This window comes from Protomyctophum parallelum (genome assembly GCF_964188405.1).
Source record: "Protomyctophum parallelum genome assembly, chromosome: 7".
NCBI lineage: Eukaryota > Metazoa > Chordata > Actinopteri > Myctophiformes > Myctophidae > Protomyctophum > Protomyctophum parallelum.
The window spans coordinates 48,157,562-48,181,127 of NC_139705.1; the positions used below are offsets into that span (position 1 = coordinate 48,157,562).

The window sequence follows — 23,566 nt, forward strand, 5'->3', positions numbered from 1 at the left end:
ACACTGTAGGACTCAAGGAACTCAAATGAGTCTTGAAAAATCAGAGTCGTCTTAAATTCGGGACAATACCGTAAATCTATTTGTGAATTATCTGACTGAACAACTACTACTACTACTACTACTACTAATAGATTATTATTAGTGTGGTAGTCCGTTTTTAAAAGCACCAATGGACTGTGGCGCTCTCAGGTGTTTGGGGACTGCAATGCACCAATCTGGCCATCTGGGTACCCATTGGCAAAACAAAAGGAAAAACAGCACCCTCTTTTCATTAGTCACAGTCTGTCTCGAGAGACATTGCACAGACATGGAGCTGTACAGCAGAACACCTGGTCACCTATGATCATACTACAGACATGGAGCTGAACAGCAGAAGACCTGGTCACCTATATGATCATACTACAGACATGGAGCTGAACAGCAGAAGACCTGGTCACCTATATGATCATACTACAGACATGGAGATGTACAGCAGAAGACCTGGTCACCTATATGATCATACTACAGACATGGAGATGTACAGCAGAAGACCTGGTCACCTATATGATCATACTACAGACATGGAGATGTACAGCAGAAGACCTGGTCACCTATATGATCATACTACAGACATGGAGATGTACAGCAGAAGACCTGGTCACCTATATGATCATACTACAGACATGGAGATGTACAGCAGAAGACCTGGTCACCTATATGATCATACTACAGACATGGAGCTGTACAGCAGAAGACCTGGTCACCTATATGATCATACTACAGACATGGAGATGTACAGCAGAAGACCTGGTCACCTATATGATCATACTACAGACATGGAGATGTACAGCAGAAGACCTGGTCACCTATATGATCATACTACAGACATGGAGATGTACAGCAGAAGACCTGGTCACCTATATGATCATACTACAGACATGGAGCTGTACAGCAGAAGACCTGGTCACCTATATGATCATACTACAGACATGGAGATGTACAGCAGAAGACCTGGTCACCTATATGATCATACTACAGACATGGAGATGTACAGCAGAAGACCTGGTCACCTATATGATCATACTACAGACATGGAGCTGTACAGCAGAAGACCTGGTCACCTATATGATCATACTACAGACATGGAGATGTACAGCAGAAGACCTGGTCACCTATATGATCATACTACAGACATGGAGATGTACAGCAGAAGACCTGGTCACCTATATGATCATACTACAGACATGGAGCTGTACAGCAGAAGACCTGGTCACCTATATGATCATACTACAGACATGGAGATGTACAGCAGAAGACCTGGTCACCTATGATCATACTACAGCGTTGTACAAAAGCATCATCATTAGCAGATCTACATGCTCAAAAGTGTCTCATTTTCAGCTTGCCGATCTGCTACTTTTGCCGTTTTGTTTTATTTGAATCCTAGAAAGTAACATATTTTAGAGGTTTATGAGGTTTACGCCTGACAGACTACATTGAATGCTGTGCCTCTTGTGCCTGTGATGTGTACCAGGCTCTGACTCAGACTATTGATTTGACCACATCAGGAACACAAAGACCATCTCAGAGGCATGTCATCTGGTTTTCCATTCATTCCTCTAGCCGGCCTGCATGTCTTCTCTCACCAGATGTTTGTGGATTACGTACAAGAGAGGCTTGACTTATCCAAAACCTTAAGGGACGTTTTGAGAGATCCGACGGTTAATTCCCCACACCTGTGCTTTTTAGACGTGGCAAAACTCTTTATCTGCGGCGGCCATACCGCTATACATCCTCCTCATTGCTGGGAAATGGGCTCAAGAATCCTAATGGAATCGATCGCAAAGTTATTGAGAACCAGCAAATCAATATGATTTTTGGCTTATCAGCTCTCTTATCGATTCTAGCAGGAGCTGATGTGACGTCTTGTCCAGAGAGATGAGAGTCATGTCATTGGAATCAAATCACTGGCACAAATATAGAAAGCTTTTGGCTCTGTTCAATTGGCTGCCGACTACGGGTAGAAAAAACAAGGAACATGAATTGAATGGCTTGCATGTCACCGATGTTGCTTCATCAGTTGAAGCCAACCAACGTGCTCTACCTTTGATTGTCTGCAGAAATGACAGTGATCGAGTATGCCCACATTAGCACCAATATACAGTACCAATATACAGTACCAACAGGATACGATACAAAATGTACCTAGTTAAACAGCGCCACAGAGGTACAGTAACACTTTTTCTGTTATCCTTTTAGCCGTAATGTGTTTTATATATATATATATATATATATATATATATATTGAGAGAGAGAGAGAGAGAGAGAGAGAGGCCTATATAATATTACCATTTCACCATCCTTTTTTATGGGCGTCGGAAGAAGAGCTAATTGAACACGCCTCCTTACCTTGACAGGTCCTCTCATTGGTCAGCAGCTTGTAGCCCTTACCTTGACAGGTCCTCTCATTGGTCAGCAGCTTGTAGCCCTTACCTTGACAGGTCCTCTCATTGGTCAGCAGCTTGTAGCCCTTACCTTGACAGGTCCTCTCATTGGTCAGCAGCTTGTAGCCCTTACCTTGACAGGTCCTCTCATTGGTCAGCAGCTTGTAGCCCTTACCTTGACAGGTCCTCTCATTGGTCAGCAGCTTGTAGCCCTTCTTGCAGCTGCACTCGAAGCTCCCCACCGTGTTGCGACACACGTGGTCGCAGCCGCCGTTGTTCAGGCGACACTCGTCGATGTCTGGCGGAGGAGGAGGCGAGGGAACATGACGAGGAACACGTTAGAACATGTCATTGTTCATTTACACAAACACAGAACATGCAGAGGAACACATTAGAACATGTCATTGTTCATTTACACAAACATAAACATTAACGGGACATCAACGTTCTCGCCTCGGATTGACGCAGAGCTCGATTTATGGTTTTGTGTTGCGAGCGGGCCGCGTTCCCTACACGGCACTTGGTCGGGGGAAAAGATTGTTTTAATGTTGGACAGGGCGAGCATGCTGTGAAGTTATGGATTAGATTAAAGATTGTTTTAATGTTGGACAGGGTGTGCATGCTGTGAAGTTATGGATTAGATTAAAGATTGTTTTAATGTTGGACAGGGCGAGCATGCTGTGAAGTTATGGATTAGATTAAAGATTGTTTTAATGTCGGACAGGGCGAGCATGCTGTGAAGTTATGGATTAGATTAAAGATTGTTTTAATGTCGGACAGGGCGAGCATGCTGTGAAGTTATGGATTAGATTAAAGATTGTTTTAATGTCGGACAGGGCGAGCATGCTGTGAAGTTATGGATTAGATTAAAGATTGTTTTAATGTCGGACAGGGCGAGCATGCTGTGAAGTTATGGATTAGATTAAAGATTGTTTTAATGTCGGACAGGGCGAGCATGCTGTGAAGTTATGGATTAGATTAAAGATTGTTTTAATGTCGGACAGGGCGAGCATGCTGTGAAGTTATGGATTAGATTAAAGATTGTTTTAATGTCGGACAGGGCGAGCATGCTGTGAAGTTATGGATTAGATTAAAGATTGTTTTAATGTTGGACAGGGCGAGCATGCTGTGAAGTTATGGATTAGATTAAAGACTGTTTTAATGTTGGACAGGGCGAGCATGCTGTGAAGTTATGGATTAGATTAAAGATTGTTTTAATGTTGGACAGGGCGAGCATGCTGTGAAGTTATGGATTAGATTAAAGACTGTTTTAATGTTGGACAGGGCGAGCATGCTGTGAAGTTATGGATTAGCCTTCAGGGAGCTGGAAGATGTCTGCTATGTGCACGCGTGGCTTGGCTGCCGCTCAGAGAATGGGCTTCAGGGATTTCCCTTCTCGGCTCTCAGATGATGATGAGAGGGAGTCAAAGAGTGTCGATTGTTGTGTGTGTGTGTGTGTGTGTGTGTGTGTGTGTGTGTGTGTGTGTGTGTGTGTGTGTGCGTGTGTGTGGTTGTAATCAGACCCAGTCCTCATCACACAATAAAGCATCGCATCTCATCACAGCCCATCTTCCTCTTCACTCTCTCCTCTCGGCGTTATTCCAGTGGTGGACACATTAACGGAGTACTTTTTTGAGTATCGGTACTTAGCTTGAGTATTCTTTTTTAAGAATACTTGACTTTCACTCCACTACATTTTAAAGATTTACATATTGAACCTTACAAGTGTTCCTATACCCTTAAAACCAGTTGAATACTTAGTTGAGCGGCGTCTCCTGAGGCTCTGAGGCTCTTCGGAGGCTCCCGGGGGCCTCTCCTTTTCTTGCGCTCCACTATAGCCGATCTCAAAGCTCACAGTGCAAAATATCAGCCACCAGAAGAGTGACGTTATATAGGTCTCAAGTTGTCAAGGTTATCCTCCGCAGAGAGCCAATATCTGTATCTGTACCCCCTCTGGGCTGGCTGCTGGGTTAGAGGGTGCTCAAATATGACGCATGTCGCCTCACGCCTAGAAGGTCCCGAGTTGAATTCCCGCCGCGCTGGGGGGGGGGGGGGGGGGGGGGGATATGGATGTTCAAATATGGAGAGAAGATATTTCTGCCCGACAACAATGACTCAAGTACTGAGGGGAGGGAGAGATACTTTGGCCAGCTTAACTGACAATGGATGCATCATCCTCTGATACCCGGGCTTTGAACACCGGACCGGACCGTGTGGCTCTGGCATCACCGGGACAGAACGGTGGTTCTGATTAACCCATTTTGGACTGAGGTCGATACAAAAAAGGCTTCAGTTTTCTGAAAAACCCATGTTTCTATGTCAGTGGTGCTCAACCTTTTTCATGTCAAGGACCCCCAGAATTATCTCTATTGGGCCACGGACCCCCCCCATCTCAAAATATGTAGTTCCAGGGACCCCCCCCCCCCCCCACCAGAAGCAAATATTTTAGTTAAAAATGTTCGCTCTGAAATATAATATTCAATGATTTGCGCCACATTATAAAGATCTTTTTAAAATAGCAGACCTACAAGCTCATAGCGCGCCACTCGGTGGCGTGCTATGAGCTTGTAAGTCTGCTATTTTTAAATAGCTAAATTATAACATAACACCAAAAGGAGGTGTTCCCGCCCAAAATGGGTTAATAAAAAAATAAAAATAAACTGAATAATAAATGAGGTGTCCTCGTCCTTCTGGGAGGAAGTCTGCATCATCTGGTTGAAATAAACGCATCAGAAAATGGACTCAAATAAATCCGCTCCTCCGAGGGTTCTGGCCCCGCCAGCCAGCCAGCCAGCGAGCGAGCGCACAAAGCGAGCGAAGCGAAGTTCTGTGTCTTCTCGTGCCAGCCGGCCTGTCTGGGTTTGTTTTGCTCTTTTTGTTTCCTCTCTAAAAAAGCCCAAACTAATAAAAGCCAACGTACTTTTTTTATCAGAGTTGTTAGTATAATGTTATGAGCCCTTACACGGGAAACAGATTCCCTTTCCTGTTAGGGAACGCGAGCTCAGGCCCCCAGGCTTTCCGATGCTTTCTGTTCCATCTCTCTCTCTCTCTACCCCTCTCTCTCTCTCTCTCTCTCTCTGGGTGGGTGTCTCGATCTCTCCCTCCCTCTCTCTCTCTGGGTGGGTGTCTCTCTCTCTCTCTCTCTCTGGGTGGGTGGGTGGAAACCTTGTATGTATGTTACTTTTCAGGAAAATAATCTGTATTGTCGTGTATAGTCACAAGTTCTTATTACCGTATTTATTGTGCCGAATATTTATAAGACGACCCCCATTTTGAAGAACATTGAATGTCCAAAAGTCTAGTCCCCGATAATAATACGACGATACGACGATACCACTAAGACGCCTGTGGGCGAGAAGCGTGCAGTGTCACGAGACTTCGTGACACTTCGGTGTGTGTGTGATGAGAATTGCGACTTCATGACAGAGTGACGGGAATTGTGGGTTATGTGACAAAAACGCAAGATTTCATAGTTATCTGCGACCTTTGGTCGCAATAAAACCCACAGATACGTACTTTCACTTAAGAAAAATCATAGGCGACAATAGCAAATTGACAAGCTCACAGCAGGGCCAAATTAGCCACTGGGCCAGTGGGGCCCTTGGCTCTCGGGGCCTTTCAGGAAAATTGGACCGCGTGGCACTGGGTTTGAGGCCCTTTATTGGCCTAATCCGTCCTTGGCTCACAGCACAAGTATAGCACTTTATTTTTATAATGAACAAAATATAAAACGTTTAATCAGACCAGTGTGTGTCCAGTGGAAACCTCGTATGAATCTGATCTCAGGTCAGAATGTGTTAAATATGGAGATCTTTTTGACAGCAACAATACAATATCTTTTCTTTCTCCTTTTTGTTTCATTTTTTTAAATATAATTCTTTCCACTTCACGGGGATGTTTCTGCTTCTTATTGGACATGATGTATAAATGTTATTATTATGTATAAACCGTTTGACAGCACAGGTAAAGCTTCTTATTGGACCTGATGTATAAATGTTATTATTATGTATAAACCGTGACAGCACAGGTAAAGCTTCTTATTGGACATGATGTATAAATGTTATTATTATGTATAAACCGTTTGACAGCACAGGTAAAGCTCGAGCAGAGGGACGCACATGCCAAGCGCAGCGGCGTACAGAAACATGAATATTATGATAATGTGGAAGAAAGATAGGCTGTCTGGGAAAATAACAAACGAATGGCATTAGAAAATGTTTGGTGGAAATATTATGCTGCTGCTGCTGGGAAGAGAGGCAGAGGGTAACAGGAGATAGAGGAGGGATTCATGGGCAGACACTGACAGAGACACCAAAGAAAGCATGACTCAGTAGAAAGTAACATTTCCTCAAGTACTGTACTTAAAGGACAACTTTAGTTTTTTTCAACCAAGGTTCATGTTTTAGGTTGAGAAACTACAAGGTGAGTGTTAATTTTCTTTCATTTGCTGCTTTCTTTCGTTTTAGGGATTTTAGCAGTTTTTGACAGGGGGGCGGGGGCATTCGAGCTCGGGGCTAAATATGTATTTTTTAACACAATTTTATGGTGATTTTTTTATTTATTATTTACTATAGTCCTAATAAACGCCAGGAAATTACATCTGGCCACAAAAGATCACGGGATCTATTGAATGTGTCAAACTGACATATTGAGCCTATACACACAGTATAAGCCTTCCCCCAGTAGGCTACCTTCACATTCAGTAGATCCTGTGATCTTCTGTAACCAGATGTAATTTCCTGGCGTTTATTAGGACTATAGTAAACCATAAAAAAAGAAATCACCATAAAATTGTGTTAAAAAATACATATTTAGCCCAATGCTCGAATGCCCCCACCCCCCTGTCAAAAACAGCTAAAATCCCTAAAAAACACTCATCTTCTACTTTCTCTAATAACAACCTAAAACATGAACCGTTGAAAAAAACTAAAGTTGTCCTTTAAGTCAATTGTTTAGGTACTTTTACTTTACTTGAGAATTTGCATCTTTCAATAATGTACACTTGTCTTCTACCCCACTATTTCAGAGGCAAATGGTGTACTTCTTACTCCACTACAATTATTTGAAAACTATTTCCTTTGCCGATATACATTATTAATACAAAACATACATTAACCCTATTTTATACTTCAGTCTTATGCGTACCTTTACTTTGGTGTATATTTTGATGCCAATGCTTTTGCATTTAAGTAACATTTTGAACGGCAGTGAAGGGACACAGAGTTTAAGTGTTTCATCAGAAGAAGTGCAGAGTCCACTTAGATAATTACAGGAGGAGGCGGTGGCCAGTGGCTAGTACTCTAGTACTTAGACGGAGGTATAGATCGATTGACAAGACAAATGAGAGAGAGTCTGTGTGAGGGATGAAGTGTGGAGCGCAGTGGCGTGCACAGACATTTAGAGGGGCAGGTGCTCAAGTGAAAAAAAGGGCACCTTGTGCAGCGCATTTTGGGGCGGGAACCCATTTTGGTGCTTTAGCTATTGAAAAATAGCAGATCTACAAGCTCATAGCGCGCCACCGAGTAGGTCTGCTATTTTTTTTAAATCGAAGAACCACTGACATAGAAACATATAACTTTATTGTGGGGGCCTAAATAATATAGTAGATGCGTTTTTTTTTTTTTCAAGATTTGATCAATGTCACCATGGTAACACTAAAAAGTTTTTTGAGCACATTGCCAAAAGGGCAGGGGGTGCTCTAGCACCCCCTAGTGTCTATCTGTGCACGCCACTGGTGGAGCGGGCTGAAGGGTCAGAGATAAGGCCTGTGACAGACAGATGAAGAGAACGGCTCTGACAGGACTGACAACATTGACGGAGTGGAGAGACGAGCTGAGTCACAGGAGAGAGAGAGAGAGAGACGTGGTCTGATAGCGACCTGGAACCACCACGCATCACAGGAGGAAGAAATACTTTATATTTATGGAAATTAATACCACAATGCATTGAGAGTAATGCTGGGTTCACACTTCACACTTCACACTGTTGTTGTAACCGTTTGTTTTTTACTGTTTGAGACCGAAGACGAATTTCCACACGTGGACAATAAATGAAACTAACTAACTAACTAACTAACTAAAGATACGAAGATACAAAGCTGCACAGGATATTTGTAGCTATAGCTGAACCTGAAACCAGCTCAACTGTTTAGCTACAGATGTTGGATGCATTTTTGTAGCTATAGCTTCCATTGAACAATAATGGAGGTCCCATCTTTTGGACTATATTATGGACGAGAGTTTATTCTGACTGCATCATTCATTCATGATACAGTATTTATCCAGACTGTTTATCGTGTAGTAAGTGACACACACTCCACCCTGATTTGCACGCATACGCATGCCGGGGCCATTGCAGCCTTTTGGCCTGGGACACACTCTTCGGATGTGGGGGGGATCGGGGTGGCGGGGTGCCCTATGGCTAAAACAAATAACGTGCTTTTTTTTTTACAGATGAATCTGTGTAATTTAAATGTCATTACAGTCTATGATCTCCACCCCACATCCATTGATCCATAATTCATCCCTTTCAACCTGGTGTCCCAATGTTGGGCATGTACAACTTTGAAACATTAGATTCACCTTCCTGAAATAATTAACCCATCTTGGGCGGGAAGTGGGAACCCCTCTTGGTGTTTATAGCATTATGACATACTTTAGCTATTGAAAAATAGCAGATCTACAAGCTCATAGCGCGCCACCGAGTGGCGCACTATGAGCTTGTAGGTCTGCTATTTTTGAAAAGTCGTGAAAATGGGGCCGCAAATCATTGAATATATATTCTTTCAGAACCAACATTTCTTTACTCAAATCTTTGCTTCTGGGTCCCTGGAACTACCTGTACATATTTTCAAAATGGGGGTCGGCGGCATAATATTACATATAATGTTTGGGGTCCTCGACATTAAATACTGACATAAGAAACATGAGGTTTTTATCGACCTCAGTCCAAAATGGATTAATGATGTGTATTTGAACGGACGTCTCCGGCGCCGTCGGCCCGTTGGTTACCTTTGCAGGTCTTGCGGTCGGGCTGCAGGGTGAAGCCCACGGGACAGCTGCAGCGGACCCCCGTCACCGCGTCGTGACACGTGCTGTCACAGCCTCCGTTGTTCACCGCACACGTCTCTGCAGAGAATAACAACACACACTGGCAGTCACACTCCTAGAAAGAGTCTCTACAGAGAGAATAACAACACACACTGGGCAGTCACACTCCTAGAAAGAGTCTCTACAGAGAGAATAACAACACACACTGGCAGTCACACTCCTAGAAAGAGTCTCTACAGAGGGAATAACAACACACACTGGCAGTCACACTCCTAGAAAGAGTCTCTACAGAGAGAATAACAACACACACTGGCAGTCACACTCCTAGAAAGAGTCTCTACAGAGAGAATAACAACACACACTGGCAGTCACACTCCTAGAAAGAGTCTCTACAGAGAGAATAACACACACTGGCAGTCACACTCCTAGAAAGAGTCTCTACAGAGAATAACAACACACACTGGCAGTCACACTCCTAGAAAGAGTCTCTACAGAGAATAACAACACACACTGGCAGTCACACTCCTAGAAAGAGTCTCTACAGAGAATAACAACACACACTGGCAGTCACACTCCTAGAAAGAGTCTCTACAGAGAGAATAACAACACACACTGTCAGTCACACTCCTAGAAAGAGTCTCTACAGAGAGAATAACACACACTGTCAGTCACACTCCTAGAAAGAGTCTCTACAGAGAGAATAACAACACACTGGCAGTCACACTCCTAGAAAGAGTCTCTACAGAGGGAATAACAACACACACTGGCAGTCACACTCCTAGAAAGAGTCTCTACAGAGGGAATAACAACACACACTGGCAGTCACACTCCTAGAAAGAGTCTCTACAGAGGGAATAACAACACACACTGGCAGTCACACTCCTAGAAAGAGTCTCTACAGAGAATAACAACACACACTGGCAGTCACACTCCTAGAAAGAGTCTCTGCAGAGAATAACAACACACACTGGCAGTCACACTCCTAGAAAGAGTCTCTACAGAGGGAATAACAACACACACTGGCAGTCACACTCCTAGAAAGAGTCTCTACAGAGAGAATAACAACACACACTGGCAGTCACACTCCTAGAAAGAGTCTCTGCAGAGAATAACAACACACACTGGCAGTCACACTCCTAGAAAGAGTCTCTGCAGAGAATAACAACACACACTGGGCAGTCACACTCCTAGAAAGAGTCTCTACAGAGGGAACAACAACACACACTGGCAGTCACACTCCTAGAAAGAGTCTCTACAGAGAGAATAACAACACACACTGGCAGTCACACTCCTAGAAAGAGTCTCTACAGAGAGAATAATAACACACACTGGCAGTCACACTCCTAGAAAGAGTCTCTACAGAGAGAATAACAACACACACTGGCAGTCACACTCCTAGAAAGAGTCTCTACAGAGGGAATAACAACACACACTGGGCAGTCACACTCCTAGAAAGAGTCTCTACAGAGAGAATAACAACACACACTGGCAGTCACACTCCTTGAAAGAGTCTCTGCAGAGGGAATAACAACACACACTGGCAGTCACACTCCTAGAAAGAGTCTCTACAGAGGGAATAACAACACACACTGGCAGTCACACTCCTAGAAAGAGTCTCTACAGAGAGAATAACACACACTGGCAGTCACACTCCTAGAAAGAGTCTCTACAGAGAGAATAACAACACACACTGGCAGTCACACTCCTAGAAAGAGTCTCTACAGAGGGAATAACAACACACACTGGCAGTCACACTCCTAGAAAGAGTCTCTAGAGAGGGAATAACAACACACACTGGCAGTCACACTCCTAGAAAGAGTCTCTACAGAGAGAATAACAACACACTGGCAGTCACACTCCTAGAAAGAGTCTCTACAGAGGGAATAACAACACACTGGCAGTCACACTCCTAGAAAGAGTCTCTACAGAGAGAATAACAACACACTGGCAGTCACACTCCTAGAAAGAGTCTCTACAGAGAGAATAACAACACACTGGCAGTCACACTCCTAGAAAGAGTCTCTACAGAGGGAATAACAACACACACTGGCAGTCACACTCCTAGAAAGAGTCTCTACAGAGGGAATAACAACACACACTGGGCAGTCACACTCCTAGAAAGAGTCTCTACAGAGGGAATAACAACACACACTGGCAGTCACACTCCTAGAAAGAGTCTCTACAGAGAATAACAACACACTGGCAGTCACACTTCTAGAAAGAGTCTCTACAGAGGGAATAACAACACACTGGCAGTCACACTTCTAGAAAGAGTCTCTACAGAGAGAATAACAACACACTGGCAGTCACACTTCTAGAAAGAGTCTCTACAGAGGGAATAACAACACACTGGCAGTCACACTCCTAGAAAGAGTCTCTACAGAGGGAATAACACACACTGGCAGTCACACTCCTAGAAAGAGTCTCTACAGAGGGAATAACAACACACTGGCAGTCACACTTCTAGAAAGAGTCTCTACAGAGGGAATAACAACACACTGGCAGTCACACTCCTAGAAAGAGTCTCTACAGAGAGAATAACAACACACACTGGCAGTCACACTCCTAGAAAGAGTCTCTACAGAGGGAATAACAACACACTGGCAGTCACACTCCTAGAAAGAGTCTCTACAGAGGGAATAACACACACTGGCAGTCACACTCCTAGAAAGAGTCTCTACAGAGGGAATAACAACACACACTGGCAGTCACACTCCTAGAAAGAGTCTCTACAGAGAATAACAACACACTGGCAGTCACACTCCTAGAAAGAGTCTCTACAGAGAGAATAACAACACACACTGGCAGTCACACTCCTAGAAAGAGTCTCTACAGAGGGAATAACAACACACTGGCAGTCACACTCCTAGAAAGAGTCTCTACAGAGAGAATAACAACACACTGGCAGTCACACTCCTAGAAAGAGTCTCTACAGAGGGAATAACAACACACACTGGGCAGTCACACTCCTAGAAAGAGTCTCTACAGAGGGAATAACAACACACACTGGCAGTCACACTCCTAGAAAGAGTCTCTACAGAGAGAATAACAACACACACTGGCAGTCACACTCCTAGAAAGAGTCTCTACAGAGAGAATAACAACACACTGGCAGTCACACTTCTAGAAAGAGTCTCTACAGAGGGAATAACAACACACTGGCAGTCACACTCCTAGAAAGAGTCTCTACAGAGAGAATAACAACACACACTGGCAGTCACACTCCTAGAAAGAGTCTCTACAGAGGGAATAACAACACACTGGCAGTCACACTCCTAGAAAGAGTCTCTACAGAGGGAATAACACACACTGGCAGTCACACTCCTAGAAAGAGTCTCTACAGAGGGAATAACAACACACACTGGCAGTCACACTCCTAGAAAGAGTCTCTACAGAGAATAACAACACACTGGCAGTCACACTCCTAGAAAGAGTCTCTACAGAGAGAATAACAACACACACTGGCAGTCACACTCCTAGAAAGAGTCTCTACAGAGGGAATAACAACACACTGGCAGTCACACTCCTAGAAAGAGTCTCTACAGAGAGAATAACAACACACTGGCAGTCACACTCCTAGAAAGAGTCTCTACAGAGAGAATAACAACACACACTGGCAGTCACACTCCTAGAAAGAGTCTCTACAGAGAGAATAACAACACACACTGGCAGTCACACTCCTAGAAAGAGTCTCTACAGAGAGAATAACAACACACACTGGCAGTCACACTCCTAGAAAGAGTCTCTACAGAGAATAACAACACACACTGGCAGTCACACTCCTAGAAAGAGTCTCTACAGAGAGAATAACAACACACACTGGCAGTCACACTCCTAGAAAGAGTCTCTACAGAGAATAACAACACACACTGGCAGTCACACTCCTAGAAAGAGTCTCTACAGAGAATAACAACACACACTGGCAGTCACACTCCTAGAAAGAGTCTCTACAGAGAATAACAACACACACTGGCAGTCACACTCCTAGAAAGAGTCTCTACAGAGAGAATAACAACACACACTGGGCAGTCACACTCCTAGAAAGAGTCTCTGCAGAGAGAATAACAACACACACTGGCAGTCACACTCCTAGAAAGAGTCTCTACAGAGAGAATAACAACACACACTGGCAGTCACACTCCTAGAAAGAGTCTCTACAGAGAATAACAACACACACTGGGCAGTCACACTCCTAGAAAGAGTCTCTACAGAGAGAATAACACACACACTGGCAGTCACACTCCTAGAAAGAGTCTCTACAGAGAGAATAACAACACACACTGGCAGTCACACTCCTAGAAAGAGTCTCTACAGAGAGAATAACAACACACACTGGCAGTCACACTCCTAGAAAGAGTCTCTGCAGAGGGAATAACAACACACACTGGCAGTCACACTCCTAGAAAGAGTCTCTACAGAGAGAATAACAACACACAGGCAGTCACACTCCTAGAAAGAGTCTCTACAGAGAGAATAACAACACACACTGGCAGTCACACTCCTAGAAAGAGTCTCTACAGAGAGAATAACAACACACAGGCAGTCACACTCCTAGAAAGAGTCTCTACAGAGAGAATAACAACACACACTGGCAGTCACACTCCTAGAAAGAGTCTCTACAGAGAGAATAACAACACACTGGCAGTCACACTCCTAGAAAGAGTCTCTACAGAGAGAATAACAACACACTGGCAGTCACACTCCTAGAAAGAGTCTCTACAGAGAGAATAACAACACACACTGGCAGTCACACTCCTAGAAAGAGTCTCTACAGAGAGAATAACAACACACTGGCAGTCACACTCCTAGAAAGAGTCTCTACAGAGAGAATAACAACACACACTGGCAGTCACACTCCTAGAAAGAGTCTCTACAGAGGGAATAACAACACACACTGGCAGTCACACTCCTAGAAAGAGTCTCTACAGAGGGAATAACAACACACACTGGCAGTCACACTCCTAGAAAGAGTCTCTACAGAGGGAATAACAACACACACTGGCAGTCACACTCCTAGAAAGAGTCTCTACAGAGAGAATAACAACACACTGGGCAGTCACACTCCTAGAAAGAGTCTCTACAGAGAGAATAACAACACACTGGCAGTCACACTCCTAGAAAGAGTCTCTACAGAGAGAATAACAACACACTGGCAGTCACACTCCTAGAAAGAGTCTCTACAGAGAGAATAACAACACACACTGGCAGTCACACTCCTAGAAATAGTCTCTACAGAGGGAATAACAACACACACTGGCAGTCACACTCCTAGAAAGGGGGAATAAGTACACTTCAAATATCTTATTTTTTTTATCCCGATCCGGGATAAAAACTCACTCCGTTGAAGCCTTGAATGGACTCTATATGCATTTGCCATTTTGGAAAAGAAGTTGGGCCCCTTCCCTTACTTCCTTCACAGGTGTTACCGATGATACTAATGAAGGCTCTGTTCCATTCTGGTCAAACAGAGTCAGTGTTAATGATGCTAATGAAGGCTCTGTTCCATTCTGGTCAGGTCCAGAGTCAGTGTTAATGATACTAATGAAGGCTCTGTTCCATTCTGGTCAGGTCCAGAGTCAGTGTTAATGCTACTAATGAAGGCTCTGTTCCATTCTGGTCAAACAGAGTCAGTGTTAATGATACTAATGAAGGCTCTGTTCCATTCTGGTCAAACAGAGTCAGTATTAATGATACTAATGAAGGCTCTGTTCCATTCTGGTCAGGTCCAGAGTCAGTGTTAATGATACTAATGAAGGCTCTGTTCCATTCTGGTCAGGTCCAGAGTCAGTGTTAATGATACTAATGAAGGCTCTGTTCCATTCTGGTCAAACAGAGTCAGTGTTAATGATACTAATGAAGGCTCTGTTCCATTCTGGTCAGGTCCAGAGTCAGTGTTAATGATACTAATGAAGGCTCTGTTCCATTCTGGTCAGGTCCAGAGTCAGTGTTAATGATACTAATGAAGGCTCTGTTCCATTCTGGTCAAACAGAGTCAGTGTTAATGATACTAATGAAGGCTCTGTTCCATTCTGGTCAAACAGAGTCAGTGTTAATGATACTAATGAAGGCTCTGTTCCATTCTGGTCAAACAGAGTCAGTGTTAATGATACTAATGAAGGCTCTGTTCCATTCTGGTCAGGTCCAGAGTCAGTGTTAATGATACTAATGAAGGCTCTGTTCCATTCTGGTCAAACAGAGTCAGTGTTAATGATACTAATGAAGGCTCTGTTCCATTCTGGTCAAACAGAGTCAGTGTTAATGATGCTAATGAAGGCTCTGTTCCATTCTGGTCAAACAGAGTCAGTGTTAATGATACTAATGAAGGCTCTGTTCCATTCTGGTCAAACAGAGTCAGTGTTAATGATGCTAATGAAGGCTCTGTTCCATTCTGGTCAGGTCCAGAGTCAGTGTTAATGATACTAATGAAGGCTCTGTTCCATTCTGGTCAGGTCCAGAGTCAGTGTTAATGATACTAATGAAGGCTCTGTTCCATTCTGGTCAAACAGAGTCAGTGTTAATGATGCTAATGAAGGCTCTGTTCCATTCTGGACAAACAGAGTCAGTGTTAATGATGCTAATGAAGGCTCTGTTCCATTCTGGTCAAACAGAGTCAGTGTTAATGATACTAATGAAGGCTCTGTTCCATTCTTCTGGTCAGGTCCAGAGTCAGTGTTAATGATGCTAATGAAGGCTCTGTTCCATTCTGGTCAGGTCCAGAGTCAGTGTTAATGCTACTAATGAAGGCTCTGTTCCATTCTGGTCAAACAGAGTCAGTGTTAATGATACTAATGAAGGCTCTGTTCCATTCTGGTCAGGTCCAGAGTCAGTGTTAATGCTACTAATGAAGGCTCTGTTCCATTCTGGTCAAACAGAGTCAGTGTTAATGATACTAATGAAGGCTCTGTTACATTCTGGTCAGGTCCAGAGTCAGTGTTAATGATACTAATGAAGGCTCTGTTCCATTCTGGTCAGGTCCAGAGTCAGTGTTAATGATACTAATGAAGGCTCTGTTCCATTCTGGTCAGGTCCAGAGTCAGTGTTAATGATACTAATGAAGGCTCTGTTCCATTCTGGTCAGGTCCAGAGTCAGTGTTAATGCTACTAATGAAGGCTCTGTTCCATTCTGGTCAAACAGAGTCAGTGTTAATGATACTAATGAAGGCTCTGTTACATTCTGGTCAGGTCCAGAGTCAGTGTTAATGATACTAATGAAGGCTCTGTTCCATTCTGGTCAGGTCCAGAGTCAGTGTTAATGATACTAATGAAGGCTCTGTTCCATTCTGGTCAGGTCCAGAGTCAGTGTTAATGATACTAATGAAGGCTCTGTTCCATTCTTCTGGTCAGGTCCAGAGTCAGTGTTAATGATGCTAATGAAGGCTCTGTTCCATTCTGGTCAGGTCCAGAGTCAGTGTTAATGCTACTAATGAAGGCTCTGTTCCATTCTGGTCAAACAGAGTCAGTGTTAATGATACTAATGAAGGCTCTGTTCCATTCTGGTCAGGTCCAGAGTCAGTGTTAATGCTACTAATGAAGGCTCTGTTCCATTCTGGTCAAACAGAGTCAGTGTTAATGATACTAATGAAGGCTCTGTTACATTCTGGTCAGGTCCAGAGTCAGTGTTAATGATACTAATGAAGGCTCTGTTCCATTCTGGTCAGGTCCAGAGTCAGTGTTAATGATACTAATGAAGGCTCTGTTCCATTCTGGTCAAACAGAGTCAGTGTTAATGATACTAATGAAGGCTCTGTTCCATTCTGGTCAGGTCCAGAGTCAGTGTTAATGATACTAATGAAGGCTCTGTTCCATTCTGGTCAGGTCCAGAGTCAGTGTTAATGATACTAATGAAGGCTCTGTTCCATTCTGGTCAGGTCCAGAGTCATGGTGTCGTGCATGTTGGCTCACTGTTACCCCACAGTGGGTCTCAAAGTGTCCTTGAGTGGGTTCCAAATGGCACCCGTACAGGTGCATGTATAACTCTAAGAGCGTATACAAATGGATCCATTTGTATACACTCTCAAAGTTATGGGGGTCCTTGAAATTAAAATGTTTGAGAGCCACTGTAGACTAAATGAACAGCTGTAAAGGAACTAGGTAAGGGGCCCGGAAGTAGGAAGAGTTATTCTGTGTGCATATAGAGCCTATAGACGAATTCAGAAACGGGTCTCATGGTCGCAGCTTACGTATTTCCTGTAGGCGGAGCCGACATAACTGCGGGGCAAACCTGCCTCTTAAAAAACCTCTTCTACTAAGGTGAACGGCAGAGTGACTGATGTACAGTCTACCTGAAATGTTACTCTTTTACCTGCTTTTTACTAACACTAACAAAGATGCCCAGAACATCGGGATGAACCTGTGTAGTTTATGGCTGCTCCAACATAAAAAAATAAAAAAACGGAATGTCACCGCGGTGGCTGAGAGCAGAGCCTTAGAGTAATGGTTGAGACAAAGCAGTGAAAGGTCCTGAAAGATACATAACGTCAGTCTTACCCAATACCCAATCTTTCTGTTTTATGAACACAAGGCTGCTGTACTTTATACCTCATACTAAGCATTTAAAGGTTTTATGACATTCATTTTCATTTATTTTTGTTTTAGTTTTTAGTTTTAGGTTTTATGACCTCAATTACACAAAAAAAACCTGAACTTTGAACATTCAGTGGATTTTCTGTGGTCTGAAGTTTTCTTTGGGGTTTGGAAGCCTTTTGAGCTACAATGAAAACAGGCAACACAGTGAAAACAGTGACATCTGCTGGCAAATCCCATTGACATATATGGGATTTGCAGGCTCTTACATCACAAACTGCCGGCAAATCAGAGCACCTGTTTGAGCCAGAAAACCCCAGATCACAGAAAATCTACTGAATGTTAAAAGTTCATGTTTTTTTTGGGTGTAATTGAGATTAGAAAACCAACAAAAAATAAGAACAATTCCAAAACCTTTTTTTTAATGTCACAATCCCTTTAAAGTATGAGGTATAAAGTACAGCAGCATTGTGTTCATAAAACTACTGTTGGAGCAGCCATAAACTACACAGGTTCATCCTGATGTTCTGGGCATCTTTGTAATGTTAGTGTTAGTAAAAAGCAGGTAAAAGAGTAACGTTTGAGTTACCCCGCAGTTATGTCGGCTCCGCCTACAGGAAATACGTAAGCTGCGACCATGAGACCCGTTTCTGAATGTGTCTAGACTATTACTCACCCTGTTACTGAAGTCTGGAATTCAAGGAGAGTCTCATTCCTGATCCAATATTGTAATATTTGATTAACTGAAGCAAATAGGAGGCCATGGTAAAAACAACAAAATACTTTATAAATATTTATAAAATATTTGATTTATGAACTCCAAAACAACCCTCACATTGTAATGTGAGGGTTGGGACTACGACTCTAACATAAGGGAATGTTTGAAACACAGTGTGAAGCTTGGCCTCCAATGTACTTCAATTAATCAAAAGATATTGGACTTTGGTACAGGAATGTGACACAAACTAAACAATCTCCACGAATTCAAGTCTTCGTGGGTTGGTGAGTAATTGATCGGGGGGGAAAAAAAAGCATTTCAGGGGTGAGCTATACCCCTTTAATTGTTGCCTTGTTGGTCTACAGTGCAGTGGGTATCTAATCTGTATGCATGCATAGAAACAACATCCAGACTGAACAGGGAGCCCTCCTCATCTATCCAGGCTGACATTTCCACCGGAGGCATTAAGCATGCACCAGGGGAGAAGAAGAAGAAGAAGCAAGTTACACACTCCCTACGTTACGTATATACTGCAGAAAAACAGAGACGGAGATAAACAAATCAACCTGCACACATAGAGAAAAAGAGAGTTAGAAACTGATGTTATTAAATATTAACAAGAAGTAGTTAGAAGAGGCTGGTAGAGGAGCATAACATGAGCAGAAGAGAGAAGATAAAGTAAATAGGAAAAGATTAAGACTTCAAGCAACCAGAAATAGGGTTCCCATGCTTGTCAATACTTGTTGTCTGTGTGTGTTGTAATGTTGCATTTATGGCTCGCGTGTTTTATTTCTCTTTGGAAAATGGAATTTGTGATCTTGAAAACGTCTCAGCCAACGGTTCTCAGTCCTTTTTGTCATTTCATTTCACTCTGATGCGGTGCGTTAAGACCGGTCAGGATGAATGTGACCGTCTCACCGCCAGACCCAAACTATAGTGAAAATAGCCAATCTACAAGCTCCCAACGTGCCACGGTGTGAGCTTGTAGATCTGCTATTTTCACTACTTCCAAAATCTACATTGTAGAATCGTCAGGGTTCATTTAACTCTGAGAGTGTATTATACACGTATGGGTCCATTTGGTTCCATGTGTAGTACGCTCTCAGAGTTATAGATCCGTAAGGGTCCCATTTGGTTCCTAATTTTCCCCTGGAACCCCCTACTCAAGGACACCCTGCGGGGGTCCGGGGACCACATGTTGAGATCCAGTGCGGTAGGTACACCCCCCCCCCCGCCCCCCGGACGGTGAACATCCACTTCTAGACAGATCAAAACCAGCCATTTTTCTCTTTAAAACCTTTGAAGGCAGCTTTTTTTAGGACATGAAAAAAGAAAAGCAATTTCAGCTACAGTAGCCCTGTGTCGACGTGCTGGGCTGCTGGACGGATTGATTTGAAAAAAGAAAGAAAAAAAAATATATATATATACCGTAGGATATTCGGTCAGGAAAGGATAACTGGAGTTCCATCTATTTGACACATCCACTTTCTCTTTGAAAGAGCTCTACGGGGACGATGTGTCCCCGCATGGCCCATGCAGTGACTGATGTCCCCAACGGCTTCAAAACCAAAGGCTGTTATCTAGTTTGTTTCCTTTAGTTAAGTTTTAAACTGGAACATAAAAATATACTTTGTTTGTTCCATTTGCAGATGGGCTTCAAAACCAAAGGTTGTCATCGTCGTGTGAAATTATTTGTTTGTTTAGACTTTGATTTCAGTTTACTTTTAATTTGTTCTTTAACCCATTCTGACCTGAGATCCTGACGGTTTTCTGAAAAAGCTATGTTTCTATGTCAGTCGTTCTTCGATTTTTCTAAAATAGCAGACCTACAAGCTCGTATCGCGCCACTCGGTGGCGCGATATGAGCTTGTAGATCTGCTATTTTTCAATAGCTAAAGCATGACATGATGCCGACACCAAAATGGGTGCCCGGTCAGAATGGGTTAAACTAAATGCACACAGCCGTATGTACAGTACCCGCCCGCCACAACCACAAATACCAGTAGTGAGACATTCTTACTGCCTGTCACATTCAATATTACACACATTATGTCTGCTCTCACCCGTATCTGTCATGTTTTCGTCGTGCCTAAATGCTGTCCTGTTGTCAATGCCACCATTGAACTCTGGCACTGTCGCTTCTTTACCGACAGGATGCACGGGATGTGTTCATTTGAAAACCCCCGAAAATTCACCCCAAATGAACCGGAAATAAAATCGCAGAGCCTATGGTCATACATATACAGTACATGGAGGATCCAGTGAGCTGATTAGACACACTAATGACATCTACAGGTTGGACACCTCCACAATGGTCTGGTCTTTAATTAACACCAGAGGCACTACAGCACCTGCTTCAGAAGGCCACTCTGCCACCATCATCGGGACAAAGACGTCTGTATTTGGGGGCGGAGGAGGGCACCAGTGGGGTGAGTACTACGACATCAGAGTGTTTGACACTGAGACCAAACTCCTGAGCGAACCCACCTGAACCCTGCCGTCATTCAGCCTTTAACTACAACGCAGAGCCGTACACGGACGATATATGGTGCTGTTAACTCAGACCAGATGTTCAATGTTCTGTGGAAATTCAATACGGAGCCCAAGGGGAAAAGATGGGCCATGGCATGGTGGGAGACCGTATCATCCTCTTTGGAGGATTACTGTATCACACACTGATATCAGTACATCTAAAGATGACATGCATAACTAGCAGTTATTCAGTACGGTCTGGAGCAGTCGGACATCAGGCGGGAACTGGTGACTACCAACAGCAACTGGGGGGGTGGGGGGGGGGACACTAAAATAATGCTCTTCTGTACTTTAGTACGTGCAATTTGTCATTAGTGTTGTAGTACTCGAGTCCTTGACTCGCCTCGAGTCCTTGACTCGCCTCGAGTCCGGTCTTGGATTTGACTCGGTCTCGGACCAAGGAAAGGAAAGGAAAGGTACTATGTTTACCCAGGGTAACTGGACTAAGCTCAAGAACTTGTTTACAGCCAGGCCCCATGCTCATAGAACATTTCATGGTAGGGGTTCAATGCCTTGTCCAAGGGCACTTCAGCGGTGGTAATTTTAACGTGCCGGTCCGGGGATACGAACTATAGCGACCTTCCGATATCAAGACCGCTCCGCAAACCGTTCGGCCACCGCTGCCAACTAAGGCACTCTCCCCCCACCGAGTCCACTTGAGTCACGAGAATGTAAAAACTAAAATCTGATCTCGGTCTCGCCTCCCGTCAGTCTCCATCTCGCTTCAGGTGACTATAACACTACATTTCATATCTCAATATGTACAGTATGCCAAATATATCGATCGACACAATATTTGATATTTCAAGCCAATATTATGTCAATATCACTCTTAATTTTAAGTACCATTGGGTTCACACACTTAACCCATTCTGACCGGGCACCCATTTTGGTGTTAGCATCATGTTATGCTTTAGCTATTGAAAAATAGCAGATCCACAAGCTCATATCGCGCCACCGAGTGGCGCGATACGAGCTTGTAGGTCTGCTATTTTTGAAAAATCGAAGAACGACTGACATTTTTAGAATCTGATCTCAGGTCAGAATGGGTTAATCAGACCAGTGTGTGTCCAGTGGAAACCTCGTATGAATCTGATCTCAGGTCAGAATGGGTTAATAAACAATAAGCATTTTCCCTATCATATGGAATTTCTCTGACCAAAAGTAAAATGCGTACTTTCCTATAGGACAAAATGCCCTAGTGTGTGTGTGTGTGTGTGTGTGTGTGTATGCACGTCCGCGTGTGTCTGTTTGTGGGCATACGTCTGCTCATCTGTGCGTGCGTCAATGACTAGTCTAAACCAAAAACTGTCTAAACTAAGTACTGCGGCACTGCGCCCGTCCGTGTGCTTGCATGCTCGTACAGTATGAGTGTGTGCTACTGTACTGTGTGGGTTCCCATAATTACCAAGTGGGAGGCAGAGAGATGTGGCAGACAGAGAGATGAGACAGACAGTGTGTCAGGACATGTCTGAGAAACGCTTAGTCACACAGACAGACAGACAGACAGACAGACAGACAGACAGACAGACAGACATCCTATACACCAAACTGTAACGATTATGTGCTAAACGAGGGCGAGATAAATATTTATGACATTTCACTTTGTGAGAGGCAAAAAAATAAGTGATTTTAAACTTGTGGAATGTCTGTGGGTTGTGAGTGTTGGATGCAGACCATAGACTACAGCGTATTGGGATTGACAGAACCACATTTAAGACAGTGGAGTAGACCCAATATGATGAATCAGAAATGTGTAATGTTTCAGTGGGTGGACGAAGTACTCAGATATTTATATTTATATATATATATATATATATATATATATATATATATACCACCACAAATATACTCTGTTACAAGTAAAGGGCCTGAATTAAAAAATGTTATGTAAAAATACAAAAACCAAAACGAAAAGTATACCCATTATATTAAAAGTGCTAAAATCTTCGATCAAGTTGCATCGTAACGCGTTGTGAGTTTGTAGATTGGATTTATATAGATTAGGATTAACCCGCATTAACCTATAAAAACCTGTTGCAATCTATCCATGGTTATACCTTTAAATCCGGGAGCTAACTGTGTCATTATTTGTTGCTATACATGTAGCAACATAATAATTATTATTAAAAACAAATAAGAAATTGAAGATTTTCAGAAACATTAGGCTAGGTTTTAGATGGTGTTTTTAGAATCAGCCAAGGCTAAATTGGTTAATGTAAATGTTGTCATAATAAAAAAACTAAAGTTTAAATTTGAGTGAAATACAAAAGTAGTATACAAGTATATCGTATACAAATGTGCACTCCAAATGTTAATTA

The 23,566-nt window shown here is 43.1% G+C and overlaps 1 protein-coding gene across 3 annotated transcripts in view; it reads right to left on the reverse strand.

Annotated features, from left to right (window-relative positions):
* Nucleotides 1–23,566, reverse strand: part of scube3 (signal peptide, CUB domain, EGF-like 3) — a 252,461-nt gene that overhangs the window by 42,630 nt on the left and 186,265 nt on the right. For all 3 annotated transcript variants that reach the window (XM_083769221.1, XM_083769219.1, XM_083769220.1), the window contains 2 exons: nucleotides 9,434–9,550; nucleotides 2,599–2,721 (listed from right to left, as the gene is read on the reverse strand). In XM_083769221.1, the coding sequence (XP_083625347.1) occupies nucleotides 2,599–2,721; nucleotides 9,434–9,550 (240 nt within the window). The remainder of the gene's footprint in view (nucleotides 1–2,598; nucleotides 2,722–9,433; nucleotides 9,551–23,566) is intronic.